Here is a 21,535-nt window from a genome sequence, read left to right as displayed (position 1 = left end):
GCCACCGGTTAGAAGCTCAATGATCAAAATGGACAAAAGTTGAAAATATAGAGATCAAAATCGAAAGTATAAAGACCTAGATGAACTGAAACCAAAATTTTAGTCTTTAAACCAAATAAAGTAACAGAAAAAGTAGTTTGCAAAAGCATATGTGCTAAATACAATCGTCAAATCTATGCATCATAACTTCATAGGAATCAAAGTCCCATAGCCATTTTATTTCACGAAGTCATTACCAAAACCGTATAAAGAGAAATGGTTTTCCATATATTCAATCAATCATTCACCAGCATAAACCACCATTTTCCAAAAGACAGTCTTTTAAGGAAGAAGCACAACTGACCCAGTTGTTTTTCGGCTCTCAAGGTCAGAGTGTGCTTGTGCAGCTTCAGATAAAGGGTATGTACGATTAACATGAACCCGTAAAGCGCCAGATTCTACATTTGCGAATACCTCTTTAGCAGCCTCCAGTAGCTCGTCCCGGATTGTGGTATATTGCATGAGGGAAGGCCTTGTTAAAAACAGAGATTTCGCTGCAAGTGCCGAGAGTGGAACTGGGTCAGGTGTACCTGATGATTGTCCAAAACTCACCATGTAGCCACGAGTTTTTAGACATGCCAACGATCCCTGTTTATGGGGGAAAAGAAGAATTTCCATGAATGACGCCAAGTCAAATAAAATGCAGACAGATCAGTTCAAGAATTTTAGTAATTGGAAAAAAGATCCCCCAACTTACGATTGAATAGAATTTAATTCAAAACGCCATACTATCCACAGATGAGACATAAATACAAAAGTGTGTGATAAGAACACAGTCAAAGCCAACGGTATAGAATTAGAAAGACAGTTCGGACAGGTTCTCAGAAACTACGAGAAGCTTGAGCCTCTCCTTATAATATACAAAACTTCACTGCCTTTCCTCTACATATCTGACAAGCCAACACACGAGTGATTTACAGACTCCTTAACTGACTCACACGACTCTAATTACATCATTTAGGCTCAATCAGCTTTCTCCCAGAGAACTAGATTGCGAGATCATTCTTCCAATCAGTACGGCAGGAGAATTTAGATCATAATAAGCATTAGAAAAACTTCTGTAAAGGAAGAGACCTAATACTCTGTTAGGATAGTTCCTAACTAGAACAAGATCCGAATAGATTGAAATGTAAAGATGAAGAAATAGAAGATAAAGAAAGCTCAAGGTACTGGGGGACCTCCCTCTTGAGCATATACTAACTCAAACCCTTAACTACTTAACTGTTGCCTACCTTCACTCACTCATCCTCTCCCTCTATTTATAACCAGATTCAGTAACTAACTTTTCATCTAATTACTCTAACACCCCTTAATACCACAATACTAATATTCTTATTTAGGTACCTAACATACTCCCCCTCCAAGGACAGACTACACGGCTACACCACTTTGGACCAATACTAGATAGATGGGTAATTGAAATAGCTCAGAAATTTAGTGGATTAGGAGATGGCCAGTTTATAAAAAATCAGTATCTAAGAATTGCTGAATTGTTCAGGAGTTAGCAAAAACATTTCCTTGCAAGTCACAACAATGGTTTCTGCAAGAGTACATGAAAACAAAATGAAAAGTACAAAAATTACCTGAAAGGTATCCTTTCCTACAGAGTCATAAACAACATTAACTCCATTTCCAGAAGTTATTTCATTAACACAAGCAACAAAGTCCTCTTTTGTATAGATAATAACATGATGGCATCCATCCCTCTTGGCTTGAGCTGCCTTCTCTTCGGTTGAGACAGTACCAATGACAGTGGCACCAAGACTGTTGGCCCATTGACACAACAGGGATCCAACTCCACCAGCTGCTGCATGAACAAGGACAATATGACCTGGTTCAACCTGGAGAGCGCATCAGATTAAAGCTTGTTGGACATAAAAATGTTTTCAATGCTGGAACAACATATATGGGCAATCCAAGTTAGAAACTCTGACATTTCCCGACATTTGAAGTTTAGAAGATTGATGAGATGACATGAAGAAATTACATCATGTAACATAATTCTAACAAAGTTTCTTCTCACGTTGATATGATTTCTTGCTCATAATTGATCCCTCAACTCTTAAATTATATAAGAGGATACCATTCACATAAGTCATAACCATATCCAACCCAAATGTTGTTAATTGGTCCAAAACGATACATCCCAATGTCACCTTTCATATAGATCAGGCTTATATTGCGCCAATTGCTTTCCTGAGGTATATGGCACAATGCACATCCATACAAGCTAGATGAAGAACCTCATAACTGTCCTCAAAGACGTATAAACGAAACATATGTACCTTAAATCTAACATTTGCAAATAAATACTGTGAAACTAAACCAACCTTGTAGCAACGACGGACTAGAAACTGAGCAGTCATGCCCTTCAGTATGACAGATGCTGCAATTGTAGGATCAACTGAGGGAGGAACTGGAACAACTTTGTCAGCAGGAAGTATTTGTTCTTCGGTATATGAGCCCATTGGGTTTCCAGCATAAGCAACAAGATCCCCAACTTTCCTGTCGTTTACTCCAGGGCCCACTGCGATCACCACCCCAGCAGCTTCCATGCCTGCATTGTAAATTAAGTTTTTTCAAATAACGTGGCATGTAGAAATAACGGTCACCTCTCCAGCATTCTAATCAAGTTTTACCCAAGTAACTTTCGTCACTATACTATATATGAATTTAAAAAGATAAAAGGTATGGCAGCTCAAAGGGACAGTAGATAGTTAATAAAAAATTAATTAACAGCCTTGAAATTATATTTTGAGACGCCAAGGGCAAGGACCTAACTTCTTCCTCATATTTCAAGCATGAAGGAATTAAAAAAGTTGAGAGTTGTATGACATTGCAAAGATCAAACCTACTGTAAGCCACATGGAAAACCTCTAACCTACAGAATTTTATGAAAATACCATCATCAATCGACAGACAGGAGCAAAATACCTAAACATCGAAGAAGGATAAGATACCATTAAAGAAACCTTATACCTGGAGTAAAGGGCATGGTAGCAGCCTTGTATACTCCTTTTCTGAAGTATACATCAATAAAATTTAGGCCAATTGCCTTATTTCTAACTCGAACCTCACCCTCCTTTGGCTCTCCAATTTCCACATCCTCCCATTTGAGAACCTGTTACCACCATTTTCAAAAGATAAAATCCAATCAAGAAAGCAAAAATGTACTAAACTAATTCAAATACTACAAGGTTCTTTTCTAATACAAACAGAATTCACATAAATCCATGCCAAACCCAAGTAAGAGAATCGAATACTGAATCAAGAACCGGAGAAAAGGCGAGGAGAGAGAGGAAACAAACCTCAGGGCCACCAAGTTCATGAACCCTTATGGCTTTGACCATTTCTAAGGCGGACGATTCTGCTCTCGAAGAAATCGCCCTCGTAATGGAATTATCAGTCTTGAGCTTCAAATGGTAGCGATGAGTGGCAAAGGAGCAAACGGGTGACGAGGGAATTCGGTAGAAGAATTGCTTGAAAACGATGGGGTTACAGTGGAACTGTAAGGTGGTTCTTAGCAAGCACATCTATGGTTGATTCGTACACCTAAATTTGTAACGCAATTGCATGAACCGATGGAAGCAGATTTCGACAGCATTACACCTCACAGACCGTAGAAATTCATTTGATCGTTGCAAATTGTAATCAAACTTGGGGAATTGTAATAAATAGAACCTTTTTTAAGTGGTAAAGATTAAAAAAGTTATTAGTTTTTGAAGGAATCGAAGTTCATTTATCTCTAAACACTATTTTGATCGCAGATATTGTTTTATGATATAGTTATTAGTGTCTAAAATTCGAATGTTTCGAAAAATAATAGATAAACCGATTTGTATATAGAATCTAAAACTAAATAATTATTCGATAAAATATGCCAACAAACCCTAAACTTTAATGTAGAGATAAATTAGATGAATATTATTAATTAAAACACTTTAACAAACTAATAAAAAAAATTAATATAATTTAAATTAATAATTAATTTTAAAATTTTATATCAAATAGTTTTACATAGTTAAGATAATATAGAATGCTAGTAATAGATGTATTAATTAAAAAATTATTAAATATGAATAATAGATGTACTAATTAAAAAATTATGAAGTATAAATAATATATTATTCAATAATTAATTAAAATTAACAATAACGATTAATTTATATTAAATTATTATTTGATCCGATTTCATCCGTTCTGCAGATATAAAAATCAAATTTCACCGGTTTGAAGGGCATTAAACTAATTCCATGACAATTCTTGTGAAATAAACGAGTGAAAAATTTTTTAAATGAATTTTTTATGTCTAGTTGTTCTAAAAATTTTACGATTGCTCGTATTTTGTCAAGCATTCACTACTTTCTTTGTTGGGTTTGATTGGTTAAGTATGGTAGTTTTTGAAAATCTGGGGAAAGTATAGCATTCTCTTCTTAATTCGATCGAAGAAAAAAGAGTTGCTGAAAAACTGAACTTGAGTTGATTCTTGGTTGGTATAATTTGTGGTATAAATCTTTTGTTTTTATGTAAAAATTTGATTTTATTTAATATAATTTGATTTGGTTATTCTACTCTCGTAATGCTAACACCATAAACATTCGAGCAATTTTCAGCTACCCTCAACCCTAAATATGGAAGAATGTCAAACTCCACTAGTTCGTCAAGATGCCCAAGATCAACATGTGACATACTAACACCATAGCGAGAGTATACAAATTACAAATGAAGGCAAATAATCAAATGTAAGAGGTCAGGGTGATCATGTACGGTATACTACTCAACAACGTCGACTTAGGGATTATAGAGGATAGAGGATCTTCTAGAACATTGTAGTTGAAAGAAAAAAAAAAAGATATTTGTGGCATTATGTACCTTATTTTAGCCATTAAATTTAAAAAAAAAAAAAAAAAAAAAAAAAAAAAAAAAAAAAGACCAATCAAACTAGCATAAATTCAATAAATTTAAAATACCTTAATAAGAAATAAAAAGGAAGAAAACTATTTCAAAATGTTTATCAATTCTTCACTGAGTAAAACATATTCAACATCTTAAAAGAACAAGGAAAGACAAATGAAAAAGTTAAAGAAAAACCTTATATTTAATCAAAGTATTTCCCTTAATTCAAATTTTGAAATGGGAAAAAACACGAAATAAACAAAAAAAAAAAAAAAAAAAAAAAAAAAAAAAAAATTGAATGATGTCAAAATATAGATCTCTATATTTACCAATTACCTAAAAATGAAGTTTTAGAATATAGTTAAAAGAGAAATGATCGTTTCATATCCTCTCAGAATCGTATTATTCTATAAAAGTAAGACTATGAGTCTACATTTGGCAAATACCATATATCAACAGATTATTCTTTGTGACTTCTTTGTATGCTAAAGTAGTCATTATTGTGAATTTTCTACACATACAACCTAATTCTTAGCAATGGCTAAGAGTTCTGAAGCCTAAAAAAAAGACGATTGTAATCTTCATAGAGCTTACTTACACAGACTAGAAGTAATCCCAAATTTGAGGTAGAGTTTAAACTCTAATGGTGGCTTTTCTTATCCCTATCTTGGATTTTCCTTTTATTATTGTTACCTGTGATTTGGATGTGCTTCCCACCACGGAATGTGAATTATTTTAGACCCTGTTCAAATTGTTCCCAACAATGATAACAAAGAACAGATGATGACAACCAAAGAAAGATTGAAATATCAAACTCTCTTTTCTCTCTCTCTTTTTTTTTTTTTTTCCCTTTTTTTACCTTCCCTGATTTACTGAGTGGGTACATACAGTTGATAAATATGATCATACAGTATACAGTAATGCTCTCAACATCAAGGGTATGAAATCCAACGACTTTGCCAATATTGGGTGTTGTCATTAACAAATTTAGAACCCTATTTCAGTCTTTCACTTCCTGTACATTAGCTTCAGACATAATGAGGGTCAGAAGGGTAGAGATTTTACCATCTCAATCTTCCTAACATCTTATTTGACGATGTTAAAGTGTACAGCTTTCATCGTCATGAATGTTTCTTTGGCTTGGGTGGGAGTATTTGCCATAATATAGATCTCTTCAGGTTCAATCCTAAAGCAAAATTTTACTTAATTTTTGTACAATTTGATGCCTGCCATATCATAAGCGACCAATAAAACATAAGGTTTCTGCTTACCCGGAAGCCAGTTTCAGCCAGTGAACGTATAATTCCATCATGAAGTTTGTCTTTCTTTATCGGTTAATCATTGTCAGCAACCTTGTACATCATGTGACTGTGAAATCGGGCTGTCTCCAGTTCTACAGTTTCAAGATGTCAGACGTTACTGCACAGATCTGTTTGTTGCAGTCGTTTACAACACAACACAGCTCAGTTTCTTCATTGTTAAACCATATGTTTCAGTTTCAATATGTCAAAGATGACGGACCCTCTTGTGAGCTTCCTCTCATAGATGGGTCCATGAAATTCCAAACAGTTAGTTAATTCTGACTATTTGCGGTTGGTCAAAAGAGAGCTTGGACTTAAATCCAGGGAGGGAGTTGTTATGTGATCACTCAGCAGCTGCCTGGAAACACGATCAGCCAAGACCGCCTGCCCATCATACAATTCCCAGGCAGGCTTTCCAAACTGCTTGCCCAGAAAATCGGTTTCATGGTGTACAAGCTCAGAAAAGATGTGTGAGCCTGGCTGAATCCCCTGAAAGATGTCAGGGTTTATATCGTGAAAGGAAGGACCATTGCTATAAGGAGCCATCGAAGGTTTTGGCAAGTTCCCAAATCCCTCCTGAAGGTACAGTGATTGCTTGAGATGCTGATGTGGAATGGCACCACTTCCTCCTGTGAGAGGAGTAGATGCACCCGACATGTTACGAGGGCTAGATATGGGTGACGGAGACATTCTTCCACTAGGATGTTGAGGCGATCGTGAGTGCACCAGAGGGCTTCCGATGGGCGAAACAGGGCACGATAGGTTCCTTGGAATATGAATTTCACTGGCATAACAGAGAAAAAAAAATCACCAAAATTTGCCTATCTATGACTATGTACACACCGTGAGAGATGTTAAAAGAACCTGGAATGGAAAGCAGCTGTTGGGAGTCTAGATGAATGAGCTGCAGATCTATCAGAATCCAAGAAGCTGGGATTCCTTCCTTGTTCAATACCCTAACATCAATCAGTAAATCACTCAGCAAATACGAGTAATTGGCCAAAAAGACCTTTAGACAGAAATGGATGAAATGGATACTTTGGAACATTGCTGTCATCAAGAAATAGCGCGTAAAGATTAAAAAGAAAAAAACATCATGCAACGGGCAAATGCATTACAACATGTGTAGAGATTGATTCTATGCAATTTATGTAAAAGAAAAGTGAAATTTCTCATATTGTCTCAATATATCGTTGAATGTCTAGATCTACATTCTGGTTTAAGAGATTTTTGTGATTTCCCTCAAGACCTATTTGGGTTTGAGAGAGACGACTCCTTCCAACTTTTATAGGCTTTGCATCCATAGACAACTCAAAACATGGAAGAAAAATCTGGCTCTAGTGTGTGCAAAAAATATTTCAACCAAAAGGAGCAAAAAGTAACAATTCCACATGGCATACATTGTGTCGTTTCAAGTATTCAGAGAGGGCATCAAAATATCTTGAATTCATCCAAGGTAGCAACACAACTAGACAATTTCACAAGCATATAAAGAGAACTAGCACATGTTACTGAAAAAAGTAGTAACACTAACTGAAAGGCTGTTGAATGGGCTCATACCAATGTTCTTACTCCATTTGTAATTCCTGGAGTTGGATCTGAATGTTCAGAACCTAAAATCGGTCTTTCAAGAGGTGCAGCATGTTTCACAAAAGGATGTTCCAAAAGCTGAGCAGCTGTAGGACGATGAGCAGGATTCCGTTGCAGACATTGTCTAACGAAATCTTTTCCATCATGTGAAAGGTGATCTGGGATTTCAGGAAGTTCTTTGCTGTTGCCAATCTTGAACATCGCAGCAACCTGTAGACCTCAGCATCAAACATAAGTCAATAGTAAAAAAAATGAAAAAATAAGTAGTAAATTAACCTGAATCCAACTGGGAACAAAAAACAATTAGTAAGTTATAAAAGTTCAAGATAGAGAAGACCAGAACTTTGGCTTAAACCACTCACTCCCTCATATTGACTCCAAGGAGGTTTTGTTGTTGCCATCTCCAAAACAGTGCATCCAAGACTCCAAATATCTACCGCAAGGTTGCAACCATTTGAGTTTTTGATAACCTGTGCAAGGAATGAAGTTGGAGGTTGAAAAGAACTATCAAGTTGAACTTTTTGCCTATGAAAGTAGTAACAAGAATTCTCTTTAGTAAAAAAAGAAGGGTAGTCCAACCTCAGGTGCCATCCAATACGGGCTTCCTTTAAATGACAAAGGGCACGATTGGCCAGTGATCTGAAAAGAAATTTGGGATAAGTTTAGTAAGGCAGAGAATAAATAAATAGAGCAATGATTCACGTAACAAGTGTATGTAGCCAAAGGGTATATCAAAACTACAAAAATAAACCCTTGAGAAACTTAACAGGTGAATAAATAAATAAAGTACTCTTCTTAATCATATAGGATCAGCAAAAAATGTGTTTACCACAGAGATACGTAGAGAGGATTAATCATAAAGCTTACATGTTTTGCCATCCCAAAGTCAGCCAACTTAACACGCCCAGTGGGATCAACAAGTATATTTGCTCCTTTGATATCCCTTTAAAGAAAATTAAACTAAGTTATGCAAGAAAATGAAATTTGAAATAGTTCCAGGTTTACAATCCAAACTACCACCAGAGCAAACTTAGCCGATTCAATTCACCTGTGAACTGTGCTTTTAGCGTGTAAATATGCAAGCCCAGACAATATTTGCTGAGTATAACTACGAAGTGCTGAATCTCCAAGCTGTCCATATTCCTGGAGAAGCTTGTAAATAGAGCCACCAGATACATATTCAAGGTAAATGTAAAACCTGTCCCCAACCTGTATGGAATATCTATTGCTAAGTAGGAAGCCCAATAATTATACATGTTTAAGCAAGTAGAAGTTGGTTGAATTTTTCTCAATCGGAAAGTAGCAAAACATAGAGAAAAAACTGATTTTTCAGAAAATATTCAAAAATCAATGTTAATTACATGTTGTTTTGATAATGGGCAATATGAAAGATGGAAAGATCAATCACAAAATTTTATGTAAATTTCAAAAAGCTGCACACAAACCAATAGAATAAAACTGCATACTACTAACCGTTTCAGATCCATAATACTGCACAATATTTGGATGTCGTAAACGACTCAACAAGGTAATTTCCTGGACAGTACAGAATTGTTTTAAAGCAGTTATTTAAGGCAGAAAAGAAAGGAGGCAGAGCACAGAAATCATAAGGATTAATTCCCATTAATTAGGATTCAGGAACATACTTGCATTAATTGCTTGGCACTCTCCTTGGACTTCGCATCGTCAGAAAATAATGTAACTTCCTTCATTGCACACATTTCACCACTTTCACTGAACCAGTCAAAAAATAATAAAAATCAGAAGATATGCAGCAGCAACAGTTATAATTCAAGTAGAAGTACTAATTTCTGCAATACAACCAGTAAATCACCGGTACTTGTAAATGAAATATGGCTGGAAAAACAATAAACACAGCCTGCAAAGTTCTAAGCAGCAATAACCAATTTTACTTTTTGAATAAGGAAAAACGGATGTAATAAGTAACATGGAAGGCCCAAAACTCAAGAGTCTATGTAGGTAAATGTACCTGTTAAAACCAACATACACATGTCCAAAAGTACCCCTACCCAAAAGCTTCCCCTTTTTCCAACGGGAGCCCGGGCTTGCCGGATTATCAGCCCTTCCAGGACTTCTTGGAACAGAGGGAGAAGTTGCAGCTGAATTGGAATGAGAAAAAGGAGCATTGGAAATTGCAACGGGAGGTAGGGGCAGGCGGTGAGTTTGCTTCTCATCAGGCCAGCTTGTCTGTGACTCAGTTGGTATACCTCCCGCCCTAGGATGAATTGGGGTCACTGCACCACTATGGACTCTGGAGCTTGGGCCAGGGCTGGTCATTCTGGGACTAGGTACTGGAGAATATTCAGGGCTACCCCGGCTTTGTTGCAAAAATAACTGCCCTGACAAATCCCCACCCATAGAATTATGGCCAGAATTGTAACCAGAACCAGGACTGGAACAATGGCCTGACCCAGGAAATGTGACATCCATATAGAACTTTCCAGTACTGACAGCATTATTAATAACTTGCTCGGAGCTAAATGCCCTTATGGGACTCCTAGAAGGACTTGACATTGAACTATCAGGTGCAATGCATACATTCCCATGATATGGAACTTGCAGATTTGGAACATGACTGCTTAAAGGTCTCCGCTTGGGTGATGTTGAGAAAATGTGGTTGCTCAATGAGATATTAGCCGGTTTTCTGGCCTTTTGCGAACTTGGTTGGGTGAGAGTAGAAGACTGATCCTTGAGAATGACACTACAACAGGAAAAATATTTGAAACAAACAGGTCAGGCATGGACATTATAAATTCTGAGAACTTCCATAAGTCAAAACAAATAACCTATACATAACCTTCAGAGTGCAAGAGACTATTACAGGTCATATTCAGCTCACCTGGAAGGACTGCTTGCGGCAGTTTTAGTCCCAAGATCATAGTCAGTTGCCTGAGGACTACGATGGCGTGAATCCGATAGATCCGTGCTATCAGTTGAGCTCTCACTGGACACTGAGCCAACACCAACATCTGCATCTAAATCTGCATGGTTTGGCTGCCCACGAATGCATGCTGGTCTTGGAAGTGGTAGAAATGATGATGGCTTGGAGCCCCTTTCAGATCTTGGTTTTGGTGAAATCCTAATCCCAGAGTCTGTCCGACCTACAATTGGCGGCTGGACACCAGGAAGTGGAAGAGGTTGTGCTTGTGGCCTCTCGGAAAAGCTTTGACATCTTAAAACTTGTTTGGAAGGGGAAGCTGATCTTGAAAAAATAGGAGATCGAGATCCCTGCTCAGAAATTGTGTCATTACAATTTCTCGGAGACTCTCCTGATTTGCTGTTCGTTTTACCATCAGTAGTTCTAAGTTTTCTCTGCAATGTGTCGATTAAACTTTCCTTGCTTTTCTTTACTTCTTTTGATGATGACTTCCCCCACCATGAAGGCATATTTCTTTTACTTTCAAGAATACAGAATCAGCACATAATATTTCCTAAAGGAAACCCATCTCCACAATGTTAATACCATCATGTTGTTTGGTTACTAACTTCTAAGCAGCTAATATTAAAACCATATAATGATCTTAACGAGGAGTAAAAGGAAAGTTAAAAGATAAGTATCCAAGTAGCACGTTATGCAGAAAGTATAAGCTGCATACTAACAAAGATAAACAAGCAGGGCTGCAGGAGAATGGTTGACTTTAAATTGATCAAAAATTCACATTAAGATGATTAAAGTATAATTTAGATAAAGTCATAGAATAAAATTAACATCCCTCTTCCGTGATGGATAGAACATCCTTAGTAACAAGCAAGCACAGTTGTTCGTATATACAATTGCAGAAAAGACGGATATGACCAGACCAAAGCACGACGGGAGGTTTGGAGATCTATTCTAAACCCTATCATCAAAAAACAAAAAAGTCTCTACCAGGTAGCTGTGGCAGCATTTGTTCTAAGCTCAAGGTACGGCACAGCCACAGTCAACTGTTTTTTTATTTAAAAAACAAAAAAAACTAGAGTTTTGTTTAAGCTTGATGGAATATGGATTAAGACCAGCACTTGAACCCAGTGGATGACCAGGTCATTCACATGGTCATGACTTTTATTTCCCAGCTGACCTTTCAAAGCCCCAAATCATTAAACTTGAAAACATTGTTCCTGGTTTACATAAATGCTATAAAAGAATCAGAATCGTTGAGAGTCCACCTTCTATAATTCCCAAATTCCAAAACACATCAATCTAAATCCCCTTTTTAATTAGCATGTCCACTCCCAAAAAAACTACACTGCACCCAGTTAAAATAGAGATAAATTTCAACAACGCAACCAATTTTGATAATTCAATTCATCACTCCCACTCCCTTGAACCTAAACGCAAGCATTCACCCAGGTTCCAACAGTTACAGAATAAAAAACCGAGTACATTCTTATCCATTTTCCGTTCCATTCCCCAATATTCTCGGAACCCATCAACAAGTTTCGACCTCAAAACACACAAAAACTACTTAAAAATGCAGATCTACTAAATTTTCAAGGAAGAAAAACACTCAACTCGAAATAAATAATCACTAACTAAGCTTAAACAACTGAGTAATTATCAACTGATACAGATGTGTGTACATGTATCAGAGAGAGAGAAAAAATCACAAGAAACTTACTCAACGAAAAGAAGTTCGGAAATACAGATCCCGCAGAACCCACTTCGTAATTTCTCCCAAATCAGATGAAGAAACAAAGGGAATCAATCAAATTGAAGAGTGAGTATGAAAAATCAAAAACCCTCGAACTTGGAGTCCAAATTATCGAATAAGAAGCAGAAAAAAAGGGGATTAACATGAACTTGTACCAATTTTCTTTTTTGAATTCTGGGATTGGCAGAGATCGGTACAGAGAGAGAGAGAGAGAGAGAGAGAGAGAGAGAGAGAGAGAGAGAGAGAGAGAGAGAGCAGATTAAAGAAATTAGGAGAGAAGAGGGGACAGACAGAGAGTATGTCTAAGCAAAGAGACATGAAAATGTCTGAAATTTGATTATTTTTTCTTTATAATTATAATTATTATATTATTTATTTTCCTTTTAATGTATTTAGCAAAATGATTACTATTTGAAAAAGATGACATAACATTTTCAAAACATTGTCTAAAATATATATATTTTTTAGGATAGTGAAGAACCATTTTTTATACTTACCATTGAAGTCTAATGAATTTGAGTGATGTTTCATCATCTTTGTTAACATTACTCCTTTTTCTTCTTTCTTCTTTCTTTTTTTTTTTCTTTTTTTTTGTCTTCATTTCATGTAACCTTTAATGAAATTTCTAATTTGGTATATAGACGTAAGGATTTCATTTTATCATATTTTGTTTCAGATAAAAATCTAAAATTTTACTATATTTACAAATATTTTCAACATTTTTGTTATTTATTTTCAGCACTTTTGTTATTTACAGTAATTTTTTATTATCTAATTAAAGGTAAAAAGTTAAATTTGGCATTATTTCCCTCGTTAGATGTAACTTTTTTTTATATCAGGGAGTGTCTCGGCTAGGGTAGGTCTAATCTCTTCTGGGATAAATTTCCAAATCTTACCACACTTGAGTGTTAATGAAACTCATAGAAAATTATTTACTAAATAAGTAACCACCGTCAATTGAACCCTTGACTTCTAAGCCATTTTATTGAAATTTTAGGTCCTTTTTAACACCGACGAAAATGTTATCTTAGACCAAATTTTTTCTCTCAGACGACAAGAACTGAAAGGACGAAAATTCCAAAGACTACCAATAAGAAAATGAGTCTAAACCACTAGAACAAGAAGCAAGGCATTTATTATAGTGTTAAAATGGCTAGCACTTCATAGAATTTTGAGTTTAAGAGATAATTGTAACATTTTATATAAGTTTGTTGTGAAATTTTCATAAAATTAAAAGTTTGAGTCAAAATTGATACAAACTACCTCATCACAAGTTCTTTTTTAAAATTAATTTATACATTTTATTTCTCTATAACTATCTTTTTTACGCAAATAAGTAAAAGGAAACAATAATCCAATCAATTTAGTTTCGAGGCTCCTCGTCATCAATGAAAGGGATAATACTCTATGAAAACCTTCTTTCTAAATAAATAACAACCTTGAAAGAACGTCAAAGCTAAAAGAGTTATGAACAGTTCTATTCCGATGTGACAAAAATGTAAAATATTAACATTCCAACACAAAGAATATCCTTAATGAGAATCTTAGTTTCAAAATAAAGAGACTTGATCCACTTTTAATTCAAGGAGTTTAATAACTTTTAGAGCATCAGATTCGACCACAAACTCAACTGTTGTTTAAAGTTATATACTAATCTCCTCTTATTATTTTTAAAAAAGAAAAATAAATCGTAAAATCATGTGCCATTCTATTCAAAAATCTATAATAAAATTATGGATTATCTAAAAGTATGATGGTATGTTAAAAGGATTTAATTACTCTACATTAGTTAGAAGTAAATTAATGTATTAGTTAAATTAATGTTTATTTAGTTAAATTAATGTATTAATTAAAAGTAAAGATTACTTTAATGACAGTTTTAGGGAGAGAGTATACGGATGGTGATTTACAAAAGAAGGGAGAGAGAGACTTCGAAGTGTGATGTTGTGATGAATCTTTTTATTTATGCTTCGTGTGGAGTGGTAGAGTTTCGAACCTCTTGTCTCTTGATTGAATATATATAATATTATCTATTAAACTATACTTAAGTTGGATAAAATTAATATAATATTTGAACGTCTAAAAGTATTTGCAATTTAATTTTTTTTTAAGAAAATACATAGTCTACGAATTAACATTAATGTGTCATAATTATTACGATGAATAGCTTGCTAAAGAGTTTTTAAAAAATATTATTGTCGAAGCAATAAACACGCCATACAAATCATTCAAACTAAATTTTAATATGATTTTCTTATAACGGTAATCTTATCGTGTATATATATACTTATTTATACCTAATTAAGTATTTATACATTCACTCATCATTAGAACAAAGATGTTGATGGCAACTAAGATTTCTCTTCTAATTTTATCATTATTTTTACACTTTTCAGTGCCATTTATGAATAATGCTTGCTTTAATTTGTTTGTTTCTTAGCAAGAGCTCTTGAACTCTTGCAATATTGCTAAATTTCATGAAATGTTTACTAAAGATATTTATGTGTTTGGTTCAATATTCGAGTATTAAATTCTGAAAATAAGTCATTTAAAAAAAAAAAAGATCGAAACGTTTGACAACAAAAGTTTATTTTAAATAATTTTTTATTAAAAAAATTAAACGTATGTTATTTTTAAAAAATATTTTTTTTAGTCGATTCAAACAGTTTTATAAGATTATATTAAGAGATAAACTTCAAAAGAAAGCAACTAACTCATAAGTGTTGAGAAGTGATGGGATGTACTTGAGAAGGTTTTATTCTCTTTTAAGTGAATAACCTAACAACTTGAGCAAGTTGGAAGTGTGAGAATCATACAAAATAATTTTTTTTTTTAAACAAAGCGTTTATTGATAATGAAAATAAAGATATATAGTTTTGACGGGAAAGACTTTTCATGAATAATCTTTTAAAAAGTTCGAAAGAGATTTACATACCACCACTTTTCATTCGATCATACTTTGTGCATCTTTATTTTCTAAAATTAGGAAAAGAATACTCTCTCCACTTAACATTGTTTTAATTTTGGAAAGTAAGAGTAGAATGAGAAGAATTTTAGTCATTCCAAATTTTATAAAATGAAAATAAATAATAAATAAACCCACTTCTTTTGTCTATTTGGTTAAACTAAGAGAAGGGCATGGACTCTTCCCCTATAAGGCTTACATGCTTTGAGCCCATATTTTTGGCTTTAGCCATTTCCCCTCTAAAATAAATATGCTAAGAGTTCTATTTTTATTAGTTTATTTATTTATTTAGTATAATGATCGTGAAAACGAAGATCGAACCTTTTATCTCTAAAATGAAAAGTCAGGTCAATTACTATTGAGTTAAGCTCACTTTAAGTTAGTTTAGTTAATTTAAACATTTTAATAATATTTGATTTTTCCTTTTGGTTGTTAGAAAGTGAGCATGAAAGTGTGTTTAAAGGTTAAAGCACTTACCGATCCTACTGAGTTGGTTATTATAATATGTGGCTTATAATAGTCTATGTTAGGGTACAAACTAATTTGTACGTGTTTATGGCACATACTGTTTTAGTTTTTAATATGCTTAGAAAATAGTAAATAGTGTAATAAATAGAGAAAGAGAAGATGAGTAGTAAATAATAAACATTACGAAAAATACAAATTTGAAACAGCAATATTGTATTTAACTATATGTTATAATAGTGAGCAGCATCAAATGCTATAATTTGAGCCACAAACACATAGTTGATTATGATAAGTCATTTTCACTTGAAGTTGGGATCCAAACATCATCTCTATTGAATTATAAAGTTGTTGGTTACACAAACTCCTTAGAACAGAAAACTCGTGTCTTTAGATGTTAAGGGTTTGTTTAGTAGGGAATCCAAAAACAAAAGACTCAGTGAAAATAGAATTGTACTAATTGTTTAAAATGTTTTTGATACTATATCTATTAATCCTCAAAGTAGTTATAGTTACCAACCAATTATATCTATGAACTTGTTTTATATGTTAAAAAGAATTGTATAATTATTATTAAATGTGTGATATTAAAATATCATTTTGATCCCTATATATATATATATATATATATATATATATATATATATATATATATATATATATATTTTGAAGTTTTATATTTTTTTGTAAATTTAATATCTTGCTCAATAACATCAACGACAATATATATCAATCAATTATGAACATTTATTTCGACAACATCATGTTTAAACTCTGAAGAATCTATTCGAGTCACACCATAAAAAAAGAAAATAAATAAAAATAGTAATTTAGGTAAGAGAATGAATATGTCTCTATCATGTCTCCAAATTTTGCTACTAAAAGAAACACATAGTTATCCACAATATAGATCAAGTCTATTCCCACGTGTTAAACCACATAAACACGACCTAAAGTATTGATGATCAAGTAAAGAATCAATGTTGGAAATTAAAGCAAGGGATAGAGTTGGGTTGATGTATATCAATTAGCTCAAGTACTCTCTTAAAGGTTCTTGAAATAGTACAATGATTAGATGTCGTTCATTTTTCGAGAATCCATATGTGGTTGAAATCTTTTTACGTGCATACAATTGCTCTAGACATATTTTCAATAACTGTAAGTTTGTTTTGTAGGAAAATATATAAGGACGTTTGGAAATATATCATATAGTCATATTTATGTTGTATAGGACTTCCACTATGAAATTGTTTTGAAATGGTGCATTATTCTAGTGGTATCAGGTTTGTATGAAATTTGCACGTTGGTTTCTAATTAAATTTTAGTTTTATAAAAATATTGGCAACATATCATTCTCAATTTTGTATCTATATTAAGTTTACGACGTTTGATAGGTAATAATACATAATCTTCGTATTTTTAAAATTATAACACTTTAATATCTATTGTTACGAAACAACTTAATGTTTATATTTTATAAAATCATTCGATAGTTTACAAATGTAAAAAATCTTAACAATAATATTTTTCATTGTAGAAATTAAATCATTAAAATTTTAAAACACGATGACATAGTAACGATTAAATTGATAAATATTAAAGTTTAAAATGTAATTAAATGTCACAAAATTCCCAAAACAAAATCACCACAAACTAACATTAAGAGATCAGTGAACTGCCACTAAGCAAAATTATACTATGAGTATCATAATCTTCTTTTAAATTTAATGAAAACCTCAAAGAATAGTATACTAAATATAATAAAAAAAAATTATTTTAACCTTTAATGAAAATCCCCTTAAAAATAAAATACGACAAGTGAAAAATAAAAAATTCTTAAAAAACAATACAAATTAAATAAAAATCTTCATCTATCTTTTTTTTAAAATATTTATAAATATAGCAAGATATAATAATCTATTTATTATATACTACCATAGATTATTATCTGTGTCTAATACATATAAACACAAAATAATAATTTAAAAGCCTATTAGAGTTCATCATACATACCATAGATAGATTGTGATATTTTGTTACATTTTATTAAATATTTTTATTTATTTAAAATATTTCAAACTTAAATTATTATCAAAAGATTATCAAACAATTTTTTTATATATATTTTTAATATTATAAATAAGTTATGATGCTATCCATTGTAAAATAGAATTCTCGAACGACAACTTTCATTATTTTTTACTTATTTAATCTACAATAATTTAATACACATAAGAGTGAGTTTTTGTTTTAAATTTAGTATAATTGACTTTTTGAAGACATGAAAGTCTTAATTTTGATGTGATAGAGTAGAGTAGAAGAGAAATATGATATGATACAAGAATTTTTATTATATGCTTAAGGGTGAGGAGAGGACCTTAGGGATTGTTTGGGCACATTTTGCAATAAAAGAAAAAACTTGTGGGGTCTTTGCAAATAACCCCCAAAATGCTAACCCGAACCTTCACACGTGCGCCGGTCCCACCTTGCTTTTTTTCTTTTTTCATTTTTTTTCTCTTCATGTTTATTCTCTAACTTTTCATTGGTTCTCTTCTGCCCAATCATAGCTTGCCAAGTGTACTGTACTTGCTTTACCAGATTCTCAACTTAATCTTCGATTCTCTTCGAGGAATTTTATTTAGCTAATGCTACTTTATATTGTTAATTGTTTATGAAATTTTTGTAAGTGTCATTTAAGTTTAAATTACGGTTTTAGTGTTTATGATTTTAGTTTCAATTTTAAACGTTTTTTTCTTTTTCATTTATTGTTTTGTGATTTCTTAGATTTGTGTTGAAATGTTTTAGAAATCACTAAATGAAATAAATAATTGGAAGCAAATTGCCACAAATATAATCTCTATTTTATTTTTGTTTTAGTTATGATCTTAGCATTTATAAAGAACTCATTTGGTGTTGGAGCAGTTTTCTTTAAAATTTGATTTAGTTTATAAATAGATGAATTTTTTCTTTTTAGAAAATTATTGATTTATTGAGAATAGGAGAACTCGAAGAACTCACTTAATTTCTTTTTAACTAAAAAGTGAATTCAAATATATTTGAGAAATAAATATTTTATATTTCACCTTGATTTTTTACACAAAAATAGGTTTATGAACAAAAAAATAAAAAAATAAACAAGAGGAAGGAAACAAAAATAATTTCAAATTTTTTGGTGAGTCTTCTTCTTTATTCTTTTCCACGATTATAGATACGAAATTTTTATAGGTGCACTTGAATCCAAAATCTCTTTCACTACCAGATTTCTAGCTCGATTTATGGTCATAAAACATAAATACAAATGCTCCTCAAGCTCATCCAATTGTTGGTTGAAGTTCTCATGACTTTGATTTAACTGGCGCAATAGTTCACCAATGGCCCAACGTTTATCTTCCCCTCTATCAAGCCAGAACTTTGTCATCACCCTCATATGCTCAAGTTCATGACTCAATCGAGCCACAAGCCTACCAATCGTATCAAAATCCCTATTCAAAGTGTATGTCCCTTTGGCAGCAACATTAAGTTGGGCAACTTTCTTTGCTAGCTTTCTCGACTTTTTAACCAACTTTATGGCACCCACAAGGAAGCCAGGTGCAGCTACAAACAAAGCAATTCCATGAGTCACGACTATTATCGTAAATGATGCAGTTATAGCCACCAAAAATCCTGCTGAACTATGTTGAAAGTATCTAACTCTTTTGAGCTTGTCTTGAGCCTTGTCGCGACTATACTCGAGACGCTTTAGCAATTTGGAACATCCATTTTGGATGATTTGAACTTGTTCCATACAATATGGTACAAATGAGTTAGGAGTGCTATTATTGGAGAATTCAACCAAACAAACCAAGAGTTGTTTGAAATGAGAGTCATCATAGTTAAATTCTTGTTTGTTTTGATCTAAAGAGCGGAGTTTGAGACGCAAGTGGACAATGTGTTTTAGTATTCGACTACATAAGAGAGAGGCATTGGATGTGTGAGAGAAGTAATGATCTAAGAGAAGGGAGCAAGAATTGGGTCCAAGATGTGCGGTTAGCATTCTTTTTATGGTGGGTTGAGGTGGGTCAAGTAAATGTTCAACAAAAAGCCTATAAGATGAGAGGCGAGTTGCGGTTGTGGACTCTAATGAAACTTGGGCTGTGAGGTTGTCTCCATTGTTTAAAGCAACGACACGCGTCCAAAAGTCGATGTATGATTCGGTGCGGAATGCATTCGCGTACTCCTCCCCTACATCTGTGTCTACTGGATAATTTGTAACGTGTTGCTCACCGTCTATTCAAATAAATTTGTTAAAGAAATTGACAAATAAAAAAAAAACACAAAACAACACAAAATCAACACAACAAAGATAATTTTGCATAGTTTATACTAACAATTGATTGTTAGAGAGAATGCCCCTTAGATTATAGAGTAGCGTGTCGTCTACTTTTTGGTTAGGTATTTTATATAGTGTACTTTGATCCTAGATTCGAAAAATAATACAAATATATCAAATATGAATTTGATGAGATCTCATACTTGAGAAGCATTGGATAATTGATTTCAGAGCATTCCAACCAAAATCTTCGATAACTACATAAATTAACTGTGTATATATATGTTTGAGAGTTCAAATTCCTTATATAAAAATTATTATTATTTGGGAAAATTGGTAAAAAAAAGTTTGGGAAATCATCATACTTTGGTTTTTGCAGTTTACACAAATAATAATAATGCAAGAACATACAATATGTTCTCAAAATCTATAGGGAAAATGTTTATATATATATAAGTTAAAGATGAGGATAATATTGATACTAAGAAATTACCTGAGCATGAAAGGAATTTTCTGAGACATGAAATAATCTTTAATTTCTTCATTTCCTCTAGAAATTATATGAATATGTAAAGTCAGAGGCAACCAAATTAAATTCAATTCTCAAATATTCATCATGAGAAAGAAAGAGAAATAAAAAGAGAACTAATTTTCTTTTATAGCAAGAATTCAAGATAAGAATGTTTTTATTTATTTATTTTTCTTGTTATTGTTTGCTTGGAAGGAAAGAAAATTAATGGGGCAAGAAAATTTTGAACTTGTTGTGTAAGTGAAGATTGTGTTTGGACAATGGAAAAGAAAAACTAAGGTCGGTTTATTAGACGCTCTAGATTATGTTTGATGTTTTCGTGTTTGTAGATATAATTTTTTAGAGATAGTTTGAGTTGTGTATTTTAAAAATGCAACATTTTTATGTTGTTTTTTAAAAAAAATAGTTTCAATTTGTGTACTAAAAACATTTTTATTTTAAAATCAGTCATCTTCAAATTTTAAATTGTGAAATTGACATATTTTAAATAATTAGAATCTACTTTCTAAATATTTACATATTTAAAAAATTGAGTTAATTATTGTTATCAAATTTTTGTTTTTAGTTTAGCTATGAAACATACTATGTGTTTTTATCATCTCTACAAAGTAATTCACACGTAACAAATAAATAGATAAAATACTTTGTAAAAGTTTTTGCCTATCACTAAAGCCACTATCTCTCAACTAACTTATAATATGTACTATTATTGTTTAGATTCACAGCCTTATCATATTTTTTAAATCAAGTTTTCTTTCCACAAAAATTATCTTAAATGGAAAATTTGCT

The 21,535-nt window shown here is 32.7% G+C and overlaps 3 protein-coding genes across 4 annotated transcripts; all 3 read right to left on the bottom strand.

Moving 5' to 3' along the window:
- Window positions 1-81: 81 nt before the first annotated feature.
- Window positions 82-3,834, bottom strand: LOC103482561 (uncharacterized). The gene is made up of 5 exons (XM_008438778.3): window positions 3,348-3,834; window positions 3,019-3,160; window positions 2,370-2,596; window positions 1,623-1,880; window positions 82-627 (listed from the first exon to the last, which is right to left on the bottom strand). The coding sequence occupies exons 1-5, from the start codon at window positions 3,570-3,572 to the stop codon at window positions 322-324; spliced, it is 1,158 nt and encodes a 385-aa protein (XP_008437000.1). The 5' UTR covers window positions 3,573-3,834; the 3' UTR covers window positions 82-321.
- A 2,056-nt stretch (window positions 3,835-5,890) lies between these two features.
- Window positions 5,891-12,791, bottom strand: LOC103482560 (mitogen-activated protein kinase kinase kinase YODA-like). Of its 2 annotated transcripts, XR_536492.3 has the most exons (13): window positions 12,446-12,784; window positions 10,687-11,278; window positions 9,817-10,548; window positions 9,473-9,560; window positions 9,300-9,362; window positions 8,875-9,035; window positions 8,694-8,769; window positions 8,406-8,465; window positions 8,189-8,296; window positions 7,797-8,036; window positions 7,101-7,192; window positions 6,207-7,020; window positions 5,891-6,121 (listed from the first exon to the last, which is right to left on the bottom strand). XR_536492.3 is itself a non-coding variant. In XM_008438776.3 (12 exons), the coding sequence occupies exons 2-12, from the start codon at window positions 11,232-11,234 to the stop codon at window positions 6,519-6,521; spliced, it is 2,670 nt and encodes an 889-aa protein (XP_008436998.1). In that variant the 5' UTR covers window positions 11,235-11,278; window positions 12,446-12,791; the 3' UTR covers window positions 5,891-6,518. The 2 variants fall into 2 exon arrangements, 1 of the variants encoding a protein (XP_008436998.1); XM_008438776.3 differs by having other exon boundaries at window positions 5,891-7,020; window positions 12,446-12,791.
- A 6,299-nt stretch (window positions 12,792-19,090) lies between these two features.
- On the bottom strand, window positions 19,091-20,833 carry LOC103482559 (UPF0496 protein At3g49070). Its single transcript, XM_008438774.3, has 2 exons — window positions 20,711-20,833; window positions 19,091-20,174 (listed from the first exon to the last, which is right to left on the bottom strand). The coding sequence occupies exons 1-2, from the start codon at window positions 20,760-20,762 to the stop codon at window positions 19,111-19,113; spliced, it is 1,116 nt and encodes a 371-aa protein (XP_008436996.1). The 5' UTR covers window positions 20,763-20,833; the 3' UTR covers window positions 19,091-19,110.
- Window positions 20,834-21,535: the final 702 nt, after the last annotated feature.

This window comes from Cucumis melo, chromosome 9 (genome assembly GCF_025177605.1).
Source record: "Cucumis melo cultivar AY chromosome 9, USDA_Cmelo_AY_1.0, whole genome shotgun sequence".
In the NCBI taxonomy this organism is placed as follows: domain Eukaryota; kingdom Viridiplantae; phylum Streptophyta; class Magnoliopsida; order Cucurbitales; family Cucurbitaceae; genus Cucumis; species Cucumis melo.
The sequence above is the reverse complement of the archived record's forward strand: the minus strand, read 5'-3'. Positions and strand labels throughout refer to the sequence as shown.

What these genes read in the sequence shown, in the direction of transcription:
- LOC103482559 (XM_008438774.3), bottom strand. Translation starts at nt 20,762, where the DNA reads ATGAAGAAATTAAAGATTATTTCATGTCTCAGAAAATTCCTTTCATGC. An exon ending in AAAATTCCTTTCATGCTCAG is followed by an intron (nt 20,175 to 20,710) that starts GTAATTTCTTAG and finishes TTATTTGAATAG; the next exon opens with ACGGTGAGCAACACGTTACA.
- LOC103482561 (XM_008438778.3), bottom strand. Translation starts at nt 3,572, where the DNA reads ATGTGCTTGCTAAGAACCACCTTACAGTTCCACTGTAACCCCATCGTT. An exon ending in TACCATGCCCTTTACTCCAG is followed by an intron (nt 2,597 to 3,018) that starts GTATAAGGTTTC and finishes TTTACAATGCAG; the next exon opens with GCATGGAAGCTGCTGGGGTG. An exon ending in TAGTCCGTCGTTGCTACAAG is followed by an intron (nt 1,881 to 2,369) that starts GTTGGTTTAGTT and finishes TGCGCTCTCCAG; the next exon opens with GTTGAACCAGGTCATATTGT.
- LOC103482560 (XM_008438776.3), bottom strand. Translation starts at nt 11,234, where the DNA reads ATGCCTTCATGGTGGGGGAAGTCATCATCAAAAGAAGTAAAGAAAAGC. An exon ending in CGTATTGGATGGCACCTGAG is followed by an intron (nt 8,297 to 8,405) that starts GTTGGACTACCC and finishes TTCCTTGCACAG; the next exon opens with GTTATCAAAAACTCAAATGG. An exon ending in CTTGGAGTCAATATGAGGGA is followed by an intron (nt 8,037 to 8,188) that starts GTGAGTGGTTTA and finishes TGAGGTCTACAG; the next exon opens with GTTGCTGCGATGTTCAAGAT.